This window comes from Leucoraja erinacea, chromosome 13 (genome assembly GCF_028641065.1).
Source record: "Leucoraja erinacea ecotype New England chromosome 13, Leri_hhj_1, whole genome shotgun sequence".
Taxonomy (NCBI): Eukaryota; Metazoa; Chordata; class Chondrichthyes; order Rajiformes; family Rajidae; genus Leucoraja; species Leucoraja erinaceus.
In genome coordinates, this window is record NC_073389.1 from 12,470,590 (window position 1) to 12,488,959 (window position 18,370).

At 39.8% G+C, this 18,370-nt stretch overlaps 1 protein-coding gene across 3 annotated transcripts in view; it reads right to left on the reverse strand.

Moving 5' to 3' along the window:
* The window catches only part of tiam1a (TIAM Rac1 associated GEF 1a), a 236,524-nt gene that overhangs the window by 103,561 nt on the left and 114,593 nt on the right, over positions 1-18,370 (reverse strand). For all 3 annotated transcript variants that reach the window (XM_055644487.1, XM_055644490.1, XM_055644488.1), the window contains 4 exons: positions 16,925-17,092; positions 6,623-6,724; positions 3,741-3,819; positions 491-580 (listed from right to left, as the gene is read on the reverse strand). In XM_055644487.1, coding sequence (XP_055500462.1) covers positions 491-580; positions 3,741-3,819; positions 6,623-6,724; positions 16,925-17,092 — 439 coding nt within the window. The remainder of the gene's footprint in view (positions 1-490; positions 581-3,740; positions 3,820-6,622; positions 6,725-16,924; positions 17,093-18,370) is intronic.

The following is an 18,370-nucleotide window of genomic DNA, read 5'->3' on the forward strand; positions in this document are numbered from 1 at the left end:
GACAAATCTACAGTGCACTTTTATCATTTAATCTCAGCATCAAACATTTTGTAAATCTTCAAAATACACATACCAAAATTCAGAAAATTACCAACACTCTTGAGATTTGCAAACATCACATTCACCATTACAGTGTTTTTGGCAAAGCTCCTAAGAGTTTTATCAAATTGGTAAATATGAATTGGGTGTTATGTAATCTCTTTTCATTACTTCAGATAGAATTTTTTGACTTCAAAATATTATTCAAGAACTTCTGTTTTGCCTTAGCCATATATCCAACAATACTAAAGTCAGGATTGGGGTGGGAGCAAACATTACTAATAACAAAAAATATTACCTTGTACAAAGATCAAAATAGAGTACGAATGAAACATACTTGTGAACAATATTATTTTAAAATCTCCTTTACAGAAGGAAATCCAAAATTATCTTTACAACAGGTAGACAAAATGAAACGCTAAAAATGTATTTGTTAAGAAAACTAAATTACCTTTAGATGAAGCCAGACCTCCTTCTTTTACATCTGTAATAATCATTTTTCGGTATGACTCTTCTTCTTCAACTAAAGATACACAAAATCCTAAAGCAAGAATGAAATTACAATAAATCATAAATAATTAAATATTTCATAAGATTGGATGATGCAAGCTCATATCTTTACGTCAGCATAAATTTGTCATTCAAAAAAAGGTGAAACTCACTGCAAAATGGTGATAATAACCACTAGCTGACTATGAACTGAAATAAAAAGTACAAAAGTTGTAGTATAACTACATTTGACAGTCAATATACCGCCGTACACAGAGCAATTGCATCAAACAATGTAATAGAATTAACTTTCCTTCCCTTAAAACTGGTCAACAAAAGACCCTTAAGGGGAGGAAACCTGTAGTCCTTCCTAGTCTGGCCGAGATGCAATTCCAAACACAAAACAATGTGGATGACCCTTAACAGATATCTGAAATTACCTAATGTCCCTTAGTTCAAAGGGATAGACAATAAATCTAGTCCTTGTTAATGACATTTATGTCATATGAAGTTAAAAAAAGGTCAACATAATTCATTTATTCATACCAGTATAATCAACAAAATCATTAATTCAGCACGTACATGATTATTGGTCAATGGATAGGATTTTATTTGTTTTGTGAACTGGAGAATATTTGTTATGACTCTTTCATTTTCCAGTGTTAATAAAGGAATGATATGCACAATGTTCTGCAGCACCACACAGTGGTTATTTCTTTTCTCTTGCTATATGGAATCTTAGAAAATACATTAGAGGAGCAGACTGTTCAGACCAGTGCACCTCTCTGCATTTTAGTTGAAAATCCATGACTTTCTTTCTCTTTAATTAACCAATATGATTTCATGGTTTGCTTTCCCAAAGCTCAAACAATTTTCTTGTGCCCAAAATAAATTATTTCACAGCAAAATAATAACATCTCCCCTATTTAAATCAAAGGAGCAATTGTTTATATCACCGACCCAGCTCATTTTGTTTAATAGCAAGTACTGATTCCTGTCAACAACAATCCAAAATACATCCCTTTTTCCATGGTATGTGCTTGTGAGGCAACCAGGAACATCGGCCCTCTTCTACTAGACATCTAGTAACTTTTTAATATAAAGTTGTAGATGTGATTGCTCTCAATAACCCCATAAAATTTAAGGTAGACATATGAGACTGCAAATGCTGTAATTCAGAACAAAAAACTGTTGAGGGAACTAATTGGGACAGACAGCATCTGCAGAGAAAGAGAGATTTTTGATGCTTTGGGACATGACCATACATCAGGACATATATGCAAGCCTTTCCAAATTTTAAATTTAAATTCTCATGAACATCCCATCTTTATTCACTGCTACCACCTCCTATATCTTCCTCTGATTCAGTTTCCCAGTTTTCGCTTAGAATATTTAATGGCTCTGCTGCAATTACTCTCTGTGCTAAAATATTTCCTGGTTCTAGATCTTAATAAAAATGAAAGCCTATCAATTTATTCTCTCAAAGACCAAGTCCACATTGATAAGACCTTGTCACTGGCTTTTTTGAGGAAGCACTCTTTCACTATTCACTTTTGGAAATATTAATATTTGAATACTTGTACCCAGCTTTCTCCATTTCAATGGTAGTGGCTCCAATTTTACATTAATCCATAATTTTCTATTTCAAACATCAAATTGGTGAATCTGCACCATGTGCCCTGTGCAGTTTTAATATCCTTTTGAGAATTAGGCATTCACAATACTAACCACTGGTATGAATGGTGTTGGTTGGGCAAGCACTTAAACTAGAGTAAACAACCACATATACACTATCTATGTGTACTCCAGCTGAGTCTGTCACTACACTGAGTCACAGGATTCCCCATTGAAATTTAAAGCGGGGCCTTGACTTGCTGATTTGGGAGTCACAACACTGATTTTTTTGCCAGGTAAGACATAGTACAGCAGTTGAGACTACATTGATTTCAGTCAGTATTCTGGCTTGTGGATTGAGAGGCAAAGAGGAATTTAAGATTTTCTGAACTGTTCCTATATAGATTAAACACACTATGTTTCGCTCCATAGATGCTGCTGCACCTGCTGAGTTTCTCCAGCATTACCTTCGATTTTCCAGCATCTGCAGTTCCTTCTTGAACACTATGTTTGGAATCTAGTTTAGTTTGGTTTAGTTTATTACTGTCACATGCGCTATCCAGTCAATGAAAAGACGATACATGATTACAATCAAGCTGTCCACAGTGAACAGATAAAGGGTACAAAATTTGGAGCAAGATAAAGTGTGATAAAGTTTGATAGATAATCATTAGGATTTAATTATTTCCTTCAACGTTTGTGGTTTGTAACGGTCTGAATAGTACAGAGGGATCAATGACAATATTTCTGTTTGGTTAGAACTATACATAGTAAAAGGAACATTATACTGCTGTGTGCATTCTATGTAAAACCGATGAGTGGTGAGATACTGAACTGCAGAAGATTATCTATAATTGAGTTGAAACTAATTGGCCTGTATTTCAAGGATTATGTTTTCTCGCTTTAATTGAATAGTGTGAAATATTTGCTCCCACCAGGTTCTTTGGCACAATTCTAGTTTCATCGGATTTTTAAAAAAATAGGTACTAGCTGCACTAATCTTTCACCAGCCTAGATTAAAAGTTTAATTACACAGGTTTGCCTAATTTTCTAGTTAAGGAGAAAAAGTGAGTTGAGTTATTTCCCAGTTTAGTGCTGAATCCCTCTGAGCAAGGAACTCATTCTCGGAATTGGGCAGCACGCTGATTTCCTGTATTTGCGTTAGAATCTAGACACTTATGAATGCACAAATTTGGAGGAAGAAAAATTTGGTTATTTCAGTAAAATATAAATACAATAATTCTTATTAATTCAAAATCAATTGTTGCTTGTTAAAAAGGAAATAGACTAGTCATTAAAATTAAACATATCAAACAAGGCTTGCTTACCGCTATTATAATTTAGAGAGTAATGTTAAACAATAAGCATATAACCAATATTTAGTTATACGTTCTCCCTCAATCAAATCAAACAAATAATTCACATGTCAGTTTTAAAGTTGATCATAAACTGTTCCAACATACAAATACTGAACAATTAAGTTAGCTATTTTAAGATGGATGTTTAAAAAAAAACAAAAACAAAGTTATGAGTAACTAATATAAGTAATTGAAAAAAATGGCATAAATATTTGTATAACATTTTGCACATATCCTTACCATAACTGACAGAAGTATCAGACTTGTCAAATTGAACATGATGTGTAATCTTTGGACAAATTTCAATTTCTTGATACAACTGAGAAAATAATATAATTTTATTAATTGAAAACATAGGCAAAACGTCATAGCAAAAATATAATCCATATTGCTGAGAAATACTAATAATCAATTTATTAATGTTTATCTATATTACTAAAAGACTGATCTTGACCGCTTTTGGCCCACTGTGCTGCGATTTCCAAGAGAACGCCGCCACCTACGGCCGTCATTTTTGGCCACCTCGCTCAGAGCCCACGTCTGCCTTCCTGGACCAGAGGATTTTTCCCATCGATGAAAAATCAGAGACATATTAATGAATTAAAAAAATTCACAATTCTCTCTGCTGCCCCTGCTGGAGGGAGGGGGTGGAACTATAAAACCAGGAAGTGGTGTACCTCACTCAGTCTCTGCAAGATGCAGGTCACGTCTCTCTGAGCTCTGAATAACACTGAACACATGTCTACTCAACTGTGAGTGCCCTTAATGTGGTTTGAAAATGAAAATATGGTTGGTTTGAAGTAAAAAGGCACTGCCTGCAAATGGTTGTTTGGGGGGTTTGGGTTGTAACTCCCTCTCCCCACTCTCTCTCTCTCTCCCCCTCCCCCTCTCCTCCTCCCCCTCTCTCTCCCCCCCTCTCCCCCCCCCTCCTCCTCCCCCTCCCCCCTCTCTCCCTCCCCCCTCCCTCTTCCCCCCTCCCCCTCCCCATCCCCCCCCACCCTCCCCCCCCCCCCCCTCCCCACCCCCCCCTCTCCACACCTCCTCCCCTCTTTTACCCTCCCCCTCTTCCCCTCCCCCACCCTCCCTCCCCTCAGCACCCCCCCCCTCCCCTCCACACCCCCCCCCCCCTTCCCTCCAACCTCCTCTGCTCCCCAACCTCCCTCCCCTCAACCCCCCTCTCAGCACCCCCCCTGCCCTCCCTCCCCTCCTCTCCCCCCCTTTTCCCTCCCTCTCCTCCCCCTCCCTCCCCCTCACTCCCCCCCTCGCCTCCACACCCCCTACCCTCTTCCCCCCCACCCTTTCGCCCTCTCCCACCCTGCTCCCCTCCCTCCCCTCCATGCCGTCTCCCTCTTGCCCCTCTCTCTCTGTCTCTGCCTCTCTCTCTGTCTCTGCCCCTTCTCTCTCTGCCCTCACTCTCTACCCCCGCCCCCCCTCTCTAGATGTGACTGCAAGTTGGGGGCTATGCGTCAGTAGATAGGGTGGTTATGGGGTAAAATGAGCAAATTAATAATATTAATATAATATCAAGGGGGGTAATTAGCGTGTGTGCGGGGGGTGGGGGGATAGTTAGTGTGTGTGACACTGCATGCCGCCTCTTCGTTGGGGGAACAGACACAACGGGTCTGCACTTGGTCTAGTTTATAATATGAATATGTTCAGTTCTCACTTATTCATGTGCCACATTTGCAGCCGGATAGCGTGCAACAACATTGCATTACCATCTCCCAAAGGTAGTAATGTCAAGACAATGGTTTCTAAATGTATTTTTAACCATACTTTTCTTGACTGTTACTTGGAGAATTATCTATAATGGATACCAATATAATTTATTAATGGTGATCTCAGAAAATGTAGTCCATACATAAAAAGTGAATAAAAACTGAGGACAGATGCATTCTATACTTTATAGGTTCGGAACTCTTTGCAGTTAAGCAACATCTCTATTTTAAAATTGCATTTCTAAAGCCTTGCAAAGCTGAATTCCACCCTATTTCAACAGTCTATGAATGAAAACGGATGTAGGAGATATCTGTGGTCCCCACTTTGGCCTTCTAAACATCCCCAATTTTAATAACTTCATCGTTGGCAGGCCATGTCTTCTGCTTCAAATGCTTGAAATCCTGGTTTCATGTCTATATTCCACTGAACACCATCACTTTCAACAGCCCGCCATCTTAGTAAGTGACTTGTTGTCAAGATTTGTTTTAAGATTCATAGGTAAGACAAAGATGTTTATAAATTGTTGTCATTGTAGTTACTATGAAGCACATTTTTCAAATTTCATTACTTTGAAATTCACAGTACGTTTTGTTGCAATCAATTAACCTTTTCTTACATCCAAAGCACCGTAGCCTTTTCATAAAATGGTCAAAAGACACCAGAAAATGCACTCCCAATGGAACTTAAAACAGTACAAAAGGCATACCAGTTTAACATTGGAGTGCATGTAACTGCTAAGTAAGGATGCCAGAACCCGCATCTTACAATTACTGTGAATTAGCGGGAGGCAAGGGCTCCGGACAATGGGATTTCTCAAATGATGGCAAGGTAAACCTGACCAAAATTGCTTTCTCTATTGAAATTCACTTGTGATCTATGCACAAATGAATTAAGAAGCTAAATATTGAAATAGGAATAAATAATGAAATAAGATCATTTTCTTGTTTTCATAATATTTATCTTTAAAAATTACATAAAAAACAACATCTGTTAATATAACTATAATATAACTATACAATACAAAATTTATATTGTGTTCTCAATGGAATATTGGTATAGTATTTTATTGTCATATGTACTGAGATAAGTGAAAAACATTGTTAGCTTACCATCTCATCAAATTGTAATATGCAAAAGTACAATCAAGCTATACAAAAGTAAAACAGGTAGTGCAAAATGGATACCCGAGTGCAAATAGAGTGTTACAGCATTACAGAGAAAATGCAGATATAAAGAAAAGTATAAGTATCGCAATGAGGTTGGTTTGGAATTCAGGACTGCATCCTTACCTTGTGAGAGGACCATTCAGTGGTCTGATAACAGTAGGGAAAAAGTAAATATGGTAGGAATAAATAATGAGATACAACAATTGCACTCTCCATATATACATATAGGTTGCTTACCAATTCATGAATATCCTCTTGTTTAGGTATATAATATTGAATGTGATTATTCATTGTGAACTTCAAACGAACGTAGTGACCACCTGGCTCCAAATGATGTGCCTACAATGCGTGAGTAGAAACAGATAAAAGAGAAAGTGATCACTACCTTGTTGTGATTAATACAAATACAGTGAGTGACAATGCATTTGAAACATAATGTAACATACCTGGGGAAAATCTGTAATTCAATATTATTTTGAATTTATGATATAGGGAGTGCGCCAACTTTCAGATTCTTCTACTCTGTGGAATGTGTTAAGTATGTGTGGTAACGTGAGAACTGTGGTTTAGTAGACCATACCCAATCTATCTCTTTTCAATCATAACCGTACATCTCTTTCACTTTTTTGTCTGTGCATCAAGAAGCACCAAAGATTTGAATGCAGATTTGGATGTATTAAATGAACAAGAAATTAATTAAGATTCCACACTCATTCTTCATGCCTATGACAGCTTTGGAGGGTTCATTCCTTGTGGGAATTATCTAAGCTGAAAATTATCTGGCATGTGGAAGATTAAAATATTTCCTCTAATATTGATGAACTAAAAATAAGATAAATAATCCGATTTATTTTTTGAAAATAGTTATTTGCATACTTTTTGAAGATTTATCTTCAAAGGAGTTAACAGTATAATGCCGTGTTATAAATTCTTTCCTATCATGTAGTTAGGATTTTTAATATAATTTTGTCCTGATCACATGATGGTACATTATCAAGACCACATGCTAAATTAATGAAGTTCCAGACATTAATAACAGCAATACAAGCTCATCATACAAACTCGTTGAAGGCTGCAAACTAGTTATTGGTATAAACAAATGAATAAGGACTAATTTCGATGTCCAGCAAATAAAATGTAGTTACCATTATCATCAACCAGTTCAACTATGTTTCAGATATATGGGATTGTTTATACCAATTTTATCACCTGAAGATGAAGATAAAACAAAACTGAAACATAGATAGAGGCTTTTAGTTGGTGGTCTATGATTCTTTATTTGAAATATATACAAATCTACACACAACTTTAGAAATGAATTTGCGTTCTCACTTTACAAAATCCAAGATTTTGGCTTTGTTCAAGGCCTGCTGTACCACAAGGTCTGCTATATATTCTTGCCACCCAACCTCCTACTTTAATTTCCAAATAGAACAAAGTATGATGCAGCCTCAAAACAGACAACTGTACAAAACAAAACAAAATCCTGCTATAATTAGGAACATTTAATATGGAAAACTTCAAGTATCTCTTTTCAGACTTTCTTAAACATGTCATCAAAAGCCTTATGAAAGTATGCAGATGTTTGTCTGGTGGATGGAGATTAAATTGTTACCTAAAATAATTTGTCCTTTATAATGAAATGTATCCACAGCTTTGATCAGAAGGCTGTTCATCAATAACCATTTGTCTGTCCCATTGCTCATCTTGCAGAACACAGAAAGCAATCCAAAATGGTAGTGAGATGGATATCATCTAATAATCCCAATATCTGCACCGATTTGCCAACAGCACAGTACTCATTTGGTAAATAGTTATTTTGGATTTCTTTGATGGAATTTCCCTAACAATTTCTTGAAATTTTAGAATTAGTTGAACAGCTGCTTTTAAGAATCTTTGTCCTTCAAAACAAAATAACCAGGCTATTCAGAAGGTTTCATTGCATTTTAATTTATTTTTACATTGAAACAGATTTTCTCCCTTCCTTGGGTGGCATGTGTACATTTGTTAATTTATAGGCTACTGTTGATCAAAAAAGCAAGCAGCACAATGTTAGAAAAATAATTGAGACACAGTTTAATATGCTGTGCAAATTAATTAGGTATTACGAGGTAGGCTTTTATATTGAAATAACAGATCTAATTTCAAAGGGGTTATGAAGGAATGCCATTAATGGTTAAAGTTTTAAACAATGAACTGCAATACAAAAATGAAAAACATTTGCCCAAAATTTTTTTTTAAAGCATCTATCAGAACGAACTATGCAGCCAGCATTCTAAATTCCAGTGCAGGCTTTTAAAACAAGTCTTCAAATACATAAGAAAATGAATAACTAAAATTATTTTGTTCTGAGGCAGGTACTTTTATCCATCAAAATATTTTAAAAATGGGAAAAACTCTGGCCAAAGCCTAGTGATTTTTTTAAAATTATTCCAACAAATAAAAAAAAAATAAGATTGCTTGTCTCTTAAAAGCCTGTAATGAAATGTTTGATTACTTGATACCTTTATCGACTGTGCTAGAACACTTCAGGTTCTTAACTCACATTATGATTTGAAGTGAGAAGATGCAGATCAAACAAAAAGGGAAATGTGTATGAGCTGATGCAAGAGACAGGAGAAAAAAAAACACGTAACAAGCTGTTATTATACAGAAGAATGCATCAGAATAATTTATAACCAACATTTATATTTGTATATTTCATGAATATGATCAATAAAGAGAAACTTGCAAACACAAATGGGAGCTTGATTTAGACCACATCAAGGCATACATAAACTTAATGCAAAATGTTTTTCAGGCAGAGGATCATGTTTGGTCACATAGAAAAATTAATAATATAAAAAATCTCACTGATTGATACATATTGATATATTATTCAAATTCTAACGAACAAACCATCTCATGGTAATACAGCCATTACAAGAATTGATTGTGGAAAACAAGTGCATTGTATGTAGTGCTGAAGAAGGAACTGCAGTTGCTGGAACAATCGAAGGTGGACAAAAATGCTGGAGAAACTCAGCGGGTGAGGCAGCATCTATGGAGCAAAGGAATGGGTGACATTTCGGGTTGAGACCCTTCTTCAGACTGATGTGGGGGTGGGGGGCGCAGGAAGAAGAAAGAAAGAGGCGGAGACAGTGGGCTGTGGGAGAGCTGGGAAGGGGAGGGGAAAGAGGGAGAAAGCAAGGACTACCTGAAATTGGAGAAGTCAATGTACATACTGCTGGGGTGTAAACTACCCAAGCAAAATATGAGGTGCTGCTCCTCCAATTTACGGTGGGACTCACTCTGGCCATTGAGGAGGCCCAGGATAGAAAGGTTTGTTTCGGAATGGGAGGGGAAGTGCTGAGCCACGGGGAGATCAGGTTGGTTATTGCGAACTAAGCGGAGGTGTTGAGCAAAGCGATCGCTAAGCCTATGCTTGGTCTCACCGATGTAGAGCAGCTGACACCCAGAGCAGCGGTTGCAATAGATGAGGTTGGAGGAGGTGCAGGTGAACCTCTGCCGCACCTGGAAAGGCTGCTTAGGTCCTTGGATAGTCAAGGGGGGGAGGTAAAGCGACAAGTGTAACATTTCCTTCAGTTGCAAGGGAAAGTACCAGGGGAGAGGGTGGTTTGGGTTGGAAGGGAAGAATTGACCAGGGAGTTACGGAGGGAGCGGTCTCTGCGGAAAGCCGACAGGGGAGGAGATGGGAAGATGTGGCCAGTGGTGGGATCCCGTTGGAGGTAGTGAAAATGTCGGAGGATTATCTGTTGTATGTGACAGCTGGTAGGGTGGAAGGTGAGAACAAAGGTACTCTGCCTTTGTTACGAGTGGGGGGGGTGGGGAGTGAGAGTAGAGTTACGGGATATAGAAGAGACCCTGGTGAGAGCCTCATGTATAGTCGAAGAGGGGAATCCCCGTTCCCTGAAGAATGAGGGCATCTCTGATACCCTGGTTTCGAACACCTCATCGTGGGTGCAAATGCGGCGTGGACGGTGGAATTGGGAGTAGGGGATAGAGTCCTTACAGGAGGCAGGGTGGGAAGAAGTGTAGTCTAGATAGCCCTGGGAGTCAGTGGGTTTATAGTAGATGTCGGTCAGAAGTCTGTCACTTGCGATGGAGACAGTGAGGTCGAGAAATGGTAGGGAGATGTCGGAAATGGATTTGGGTGCCGGATGGAAGTTTGTGGGGAAATGGATAAAGTCAGTGAGTTCTGCATGGGTGCGGGAGGTAGCACCAATGCAGTCGTCAATGTAGCAGAGGTAGAGTTCGGGATAGGGCCACGGTACGCCTCGAACAAGGATTGCTCGACGTAACCTACAAAGAGGCTGGGGCCCATGCGCGTGCCCAGAGCTACGCCTTGGATTGATGCTTTTACAATAACATGTTTCTATTTTCCTGAAAAGTGCACGGCCAGGTGAATACAGAACACCGTAAATCCATGACTAACAGTTCGAATATCCCAATGGTCCAGCATCTGACTAACCAGGTTGCCATGCTCCATCTCAACTCAGCGGGGGGCTCAGCTGCTGCACTCTCCCACCACTTACCATGTCCCTGATTCTCGCACTGATTTTCCACTCATGAACCCCAGATCGTGTGCTCCCTTTCAACGTACTTGATTCACTCAACAATTTATCATAGTGTATAACATCTTAAAAAGGAATTAAAAGAATGTTGTGGTATTACTAAAAGTACATCCGATAGTCCACTAATCCGGCAACACTGAAGTCCCAAGCATACCAGATTATCAGTTGTATTGCAATAACATTGCACAGTCACTATTGATTTTGTCACAAGAATCTCAGATTATAAAACTCTTTCAAAAAGTCTACCAGCAACATTTAAATATATTCAAGAATAAAATTAATACCATTGTTTAAATGATCTTGGCATCGCTAATTATAAAAAATCATAGAATGAAATGGGACAAAAGGATAAATTACTCAGGATAAGAACAATATGTTTGAATACACTTTTGATAGCAGAAATAATTTCCATGTTATGAATAATTTCCATCTTCGACTAAAGATGAGGCTCTCACCAGGGTCTCCTCTCTATCCCGTAGCTCCGCTCTCACTCCCCATCCCCCCACTCATAACAAGGACAGAGTCCCCTTTGTCCTCATCTTCCACCCTACCAGCCGTCACATACAACAGATAATCCTCCGACATTTTCGCCACGTCCAACGGGATCCCACCACTGGCCACATCTTCCCATCTCCTCCCCTTTCGGCTTTCCGCAGAGACCGCTCCCTCCGTAACTCCCTGGTCAATTCGTCCCATCTCACCCAAACCACCCCCTCCTCTGGTACTTTCCCTTGCAACCGCAAGAAATGCTACACTTGTCGCTTTACCTCCCCCCTCGACTCCATCCAAGGACCCAAGCAGTCTTTCCAGGTGAAGCAGAGGTTCACCTGCACCTCCTCCAACCTCATCTATTGCATCCGCTGTTCTAGGTGCCAACTGCTCTACTTCGGTGAGACCAAGTGCAAGCTCGGCGATCGCTTCACCCAACACCTCCGCTCAGTTCTCATTAAACAACCTGATCTCTCGAAGGCAAGCTTCAGTCATGAAATAAATTAATTTATGTCGGTGCATAACCAATCTAAATCTTTTCTTCTCAGTTATAGTTCTTTGCTCTCAATCTCTCTATATATTCCTATATGTATTTTGAGTATACATATACTATCTATCAACATTTCCCAAAATGTCTCTGCCTATCTCTATACTGTGATTCCTTTTCCTATGAACTCTGTTTCTCTTTCTCTCAAAGGATCTCAGCTTAATCAAATCTCACTTGTAACTCAACAGCACCCGTGTGGAAAGCCAGAAGTGCTAAACTTCCCGCTGTGCCTTTTGCTTAACAATTTCAGATAAATAAATTAAACTATGAATAAAATGATTCTATTATTTTGTGACCCTTGCTCGTAACCAAAAGGCATCAACAAAATAGTAAATGAAATTTTGTTAAGTCCTAAGAGTTACGAGATTTGTTGGAACGGCATAGTGGTAGAGTTGTGCCAGACACCCGGGTTCATCCTGACTACTGGTGCTGTTTGTACAGAGTTTGTACATTCTTCTTGTGACCACGTGGGTTTTCTCCGGGTGCTCCGGTTTCATCACACACGGCAAAAACGTGCAGGTTTGTAGGTTAATTGGCTTCTGTAAATTGTGCCTAGTGTGTAGGATAGAACTGGTGTGAACGTGTGATTGCTGGTGCGCATGGACTCGGTGGACCAAACAGTCTGTTTCCACACTGTACCTCTAAAACTAAAATTCTAAAGATATTCCAAAACAATTTTGTATTTATCTAATAAGCATGATTCTTAAAAAAATACCGTGATATGGTTAGTAAACAATAAGTGTCACTAAATGGCATCACAATTTGGATGCACATAGCAATATCATTAATAGAATATTAAATTGTTGCTTTTCAAAAATGTAGTTTCTAAAACCAGTCTTCATCAGCTATTTCCTGTTAATTAATTCTTATGTGTAAAAATTGACACAAAGTTAAAAAAACGTGCCCATTTTATCTGTTTTTTATACTAATACATAATTAATAATTATACCCTAATATATAAAAATCTTTAAGGGCCTGTCCCACTTGGGCGACCTAATCCGCGAGGTCTGGCAAGTTTGCCCTTGACTTATACTTGCAGCATGGTCGACACAAGGTCGTAGGAGGTCTTCGTAACTCTCCTTCCTGCTTGAGCGTGGTCTCCCTGTACTCGAGGCCTCAGCTAGGTCACGGCGTTTTTTTAAATATGTTAAAAATACCCGCGAGTAAAAAAAGGTCGCCATGGAAAAAATCTATACTTTTTTTACTCGTAGGTTTAGTCGTAGTAGGTCGGCATGTTAGTCGTAGATAGTTGAAGGTAGTCGAGGGTAGTCGAAGGTAGTCGTAGATAGTCTTCATCATAGTCGAAGGGAGGTCGAAGGAGATCGAAGGAGGTCGTCTTCACTCTCCACTATTCGATGTCCAATTTTCCCAGTTAGTCGTAGCTAGTCGTAGCTAGTTAAAGCTAGTCTTCAACATAGTCGAAGGAGGTCAAATGAGGTCTTCTACATAGTCGAAGGAGTTCTTCAACATGTCTTTTTTTTTTTAACTCTTCTAAACTCGCCAATTAGGTCGCCCAAGTGGGACAGCCCCTTTACTTTTCATTACTTTAGTTTCAGAAAAGAAGTTTGCTTGATCAACATTTCAATCATAGATTTAATATCCAACCCATCCAACACCAACCACTATGACAGCAACAAATATGTTCTTAAGAGGGTTCTGCAACAACTTGTCAATAACTATCCCATCCTAGCTCCAGAACCACAGTAACTGAAAAAAATATACATAGAAACAGCAAAGGAATTCCACAAACTCCAGTTTCTATCAGCTACACACCTGGTATGGATACCTAATGTTCTTTCAGTGCTATCAAAATCATATCCTTGAATTGATTGTATCATGCCATCAGGGAAATGTAATGAAGGCTGCATTTAATGCAATTAACTCACTATAAACCAATGTTAAGGTGCTCAGATAGGTGTATTATTAAGCCAGGAGTGGCCTTTCAAATAACATTGATCAAATTTCCTAAATCAGATTGCAACAAGGAACCACTGATATTTTCAGGAAAACTTTAAAGCAGCCTTTGAGCTGAAGAATCTGTGAATAGAATGATTTATATAGAGACACAAATAAGGCTAACCCAGAGGGTACAATTTACATATCTGCTTTCTCACAGACTTCCTGTGGTACAATTGTCCAGAGAACTCCAGAAATCAACAGAAAAAATGGATTACATAACATTTTAAGGTGTTGCTAAGTTCAGAGTTTTTCCCTGTCAATAAAACTTTGCCGTGAAAAATAACAAGAAGGATTAATTAAATGGAGTAAATCGTAGACATGTGGACCTACTCGCACATATAGTATTATTGAAAATACATGGTTCACATTAATAAAATTGTCACGGGTGAGATTTTTGTAATCTGTGAGTGTTTGGGGCAAAAATACATAGGAATCTTCTGCAGGATTGATCAGTCAAAGCCCTGTTCCACTGTACGAGTTCATTCAAAGAGTTCTCCCGAGTTTGCCCTGATTCGAACTCGGAGATTTACGGTAATGGCCGCTCGTCGGTACTCGGGCTCTCGTGAACATTTTTCACCATGTTGCCTGCTACGTTCATTCTCCGTGCTTACCATGAGTTTCTTTTTTTTTTAAACTCGGGAGAGCACTTGAATGAACTCGTACAGTGGGACTGGGCTTTCAGCAACAATCTCCAAGGAGGGTGTGTTGTGTCCAGAATCAAGCCATCATGTGAGGCAGGTGGTTCATAAGCAGCAACTAGACATCACATAGCAGACCTGGTCTTTAAATGGCCTTATAACAACTCAGTGTTGTCAAATGCTTTTAAATGATTCTGATGACATGATGCATTTAAAAACTGTTCAAAAAGTTATCTTTTAAATAGTTATTAAAAGATTTTTTAAATAATTAATTTACCCAAAACATAAATTTAACAGAGATAAATTAATTTAAAGAATTAACATTAAGTTAAACAAAACAAACTAATGACCTCCACTCACCTTTTCAATCAAAGTGAGTAACCCCATTCAAATTATGTGACGTCGAGGGACCAAATGCAAATGGCCTCTCAACTCAAGGTGTTTACAGCCTATTGCTGGACGCAGAGTTGGAGCTAGCCTTATAAAGCACCTCACTGAAGGTTCTCCGCGGAACCCAGCAAAAAGTAATCACATTTGGTGCTTACAAGGAAGATAATGGAATTTAAAAGAATTTATATTTTAAGTAATGGAAATGGCAAAGTAAAATTTAAAAACTGAATAAAAACAGTCGCAAGAACAGGAGTACGGACGATGCCATCTCAACGGCACTTCACTCCGCCCTCTCCCACCTCGACAACAGAGACACTTACGTAAGAATGCTGTTCATCGATTACAGCTCAGCATTCAACACCATTATACCATCAAAACTGATCACCAAACTCGGTAACCTGTGCATCGACCCCTCCCTCTGCAACTGGATACTGGACTTTCTAACCAACAGACCCCAATCTGTGAGGTTAGACAAGCACACCTCTTCAACCCTCACCCTGAACACCGGCGTTCCACAGGGCTGTGTGCTGAGCCCCCTCCTCTACTCCCTCTTCACGTATGACTGCACACCTGTACATGGTACTAACACCATCATCAAGTATGCAGATGATACAACGGTGATTGGCCTCATCAGCAACAACGATGAGCTGGCCTACAGGGAGGAGGTCCAGCACTTAGCAGCATGGTGCGCTGACAACAACCTGGCCCTTAACTCCAAGAAGACCAAGGAGCTCATTGTAGACTTCAGGAAGTCCAGAGGCGGCACGCACACCCCCATCCACATTAACGGGACGGAGGTGGAACGTGTTTCTAGCTTCAGGTTCCTGGGAGTCAACATCTCCGATTACCTCTCTTGGACCCACAATACCTCTACTCTGATCAAGAAGGCTCATCAGCGTCTCTTCTTCCTGAGGAGACAGAAGAAGGTCCATCTGTCTCCTCAGATCCTGGTGAACTTCTACCGCTGCACCATCGAGAGCATCCTTACCAACTGCATCACAGTATGGTATGGCAACTGCTCTGTCTCCGACCGGAAGGCATTGCAGAGGGTGGTGAAAATTGCCCAACGCATCACCAGTTCCTCACTCCCCTCCCTTGAGTCTGTCCAAAGCAAGCGCTGTCTGCGGAGGGCGCTCAGCATCGCCAAGGACTGCTCTCACCCCAACCATGGACTGTTTACCCTCCTACCATCCGGGAGGCGCTACAGGTCTCTCCGTTGCCGAACCAGCAGGTCGAGGAACAGCTTCTTCCCGGCGGCTGTCACTCTACTCAACAACGTACCTCGGAGGCTGCCAATCACCACCCCCCCCGGACACTTATTATTATTTATTCAAATCATTTGCTATGTCGCTCTTCCAGGGAGATGCTAAATGCATTTTGTTGTCTCTGTACTGTACACTGACAATGACAATTAAAATTGAATCTGAATCTGAATCTGAAAACGTTGTTGACAAAACATTGACAAAATTACACAAAGTGCTGGAGTAACTCAGTGGGCCAGACAGCATATCTGGGGATCATGGATAGGCGACTTTTCGGGTCAGGACCCTTCTTCAGACTGATTGTCATATAGGTGAGAAAGCTGGAAGACAACTTGTAAATTGTCTGGCAAAGCCTAGCAAATATCTGAAGAAGGGCCTCGACCCGAAACGTCACCTATTCCTTTTCTCCAATGATGCTGCCTGGCACGCTGAGTTACTCCAGCTTTTTATGTCTACCCCTGGCAAGTGATAGGTGGATACAATGATCAGCAGTTTCTTGTGACTACATTTTAACTATCCAGGTTTGATAACGTGCCATCAATTGCAATAAAACATTTTCATCCTGTAATCAATACTTAAAAATTCTGTGAGACTCCCATTTTAAGCAACCACTAGTTTCAAATTATGTTCTATTATAATCAATTTGTTGAAAAGATAAGGTAAATTAACAGTCGACATACCTTACAGGCTTCCTCAAGAATATCTTGTGCCGTGTTTCCTGGATGTATTACAGCCAATATGGGTTGATCATCTGGTAAACAGACCCATGAAGGTGCGAGGCAATCCATAACCCAGTTGTCACTCCCAGTTGTTTGTTGCCGAATACTTGTGGTCAGGCTCTTCTCTCTCTGGAGCAATAATAACCTCTATTCAAAATTTTTGCTTGCAACAATCGAGTCAATATAAAAGTTTTCTACCACAAGAATTGAAGAAGACCAATTCACCCATTACACAACCATTACACTATTATTTGAAAGCAAATGCTATCATCAGAGCAAATTAAAAAAAAAAAGTTACACACAGAAGGTCATAAGATCATGAGCGATAGGAGTACAATTAGGCCTTTCGACCCATCAAGTCTACTCCACCATTCAATCATGGCTGATCTATCTCTCCCTCCTAACCCCATTCTCCTGCCTTCTCCCCATCATCTCTGACATCCGTACTAATCAAGAATCTATATATCTCTGCCTTAAATATATCCACTAACTGCCTCCACAGCCTTCTGGAGCAAAGAATTCCACAGATTCACCACACTCTGACTAAAGAAATTCCTCCTCATCTCCTTCCTAAAAGTATGTCCTTTAATTCTGAAGCTATGACCTCTAGTCCTAGACTCTCCCATTAATGGAAACATCCTGTCCACATCTATCCAAGCTTTTCATTATTCTACACGTTCCAATGAGGTCCCCCTTCATTCTTCTAACCTCCAGCGCATATAGGCGCAGTGCGGTCAAAAGCTCATCATATGTTAACCTGCTCATTCCTGGGATCCAAATGTCTCTTAAATGTTATCATACCTGCCTCAACTACCTCCTCTGGCAGCTTGTTCCATATGCCACCACCTACTATGTGAAAATGCTGCCTCTCAGGTTCCTATTAAATCTTTCCCCACTCACCTTAAACCTATGTACCCTGGTGCATTATTCTCCTGTTTTGGGTAAAATACTCAGCGCATTCACCTTATCTATTCCCCTCATGACCTTACACACACTGTAAGATCACCCTTTTGCAGGGTGACCAAAATTGAAGGTAAACCAATTTAGGATCTTGATCATTTGGGCAAGCTGGCTGAGGAATGACCAATGGGGTTTAATGCAGATAAGTGTGAGGTGTTGCATTTTGGAAAGTCAAACCAGGGCAGGAACTTCACAGTAAATGGCAGGGCCATGGAGAGTATTGTAGAGCGGAGAGATCTAGGAGTGCAGGTACATAGTTCTTTAACAGTGGTGTCACAGGTAGATAGAGTGGTCAAGAGGGAGTTAGATTTAGCTCTTAGGGCCAAAGGAATCAAGGGATATGGGGGAAAAGCAGGAACGGGGTACAGATTTTTTATGATCAGCCATGATTGAAGGGCCGATTGGCCTACTCCTGCACCTGTTTGTCTATGTTTCTATGCTCTCAGT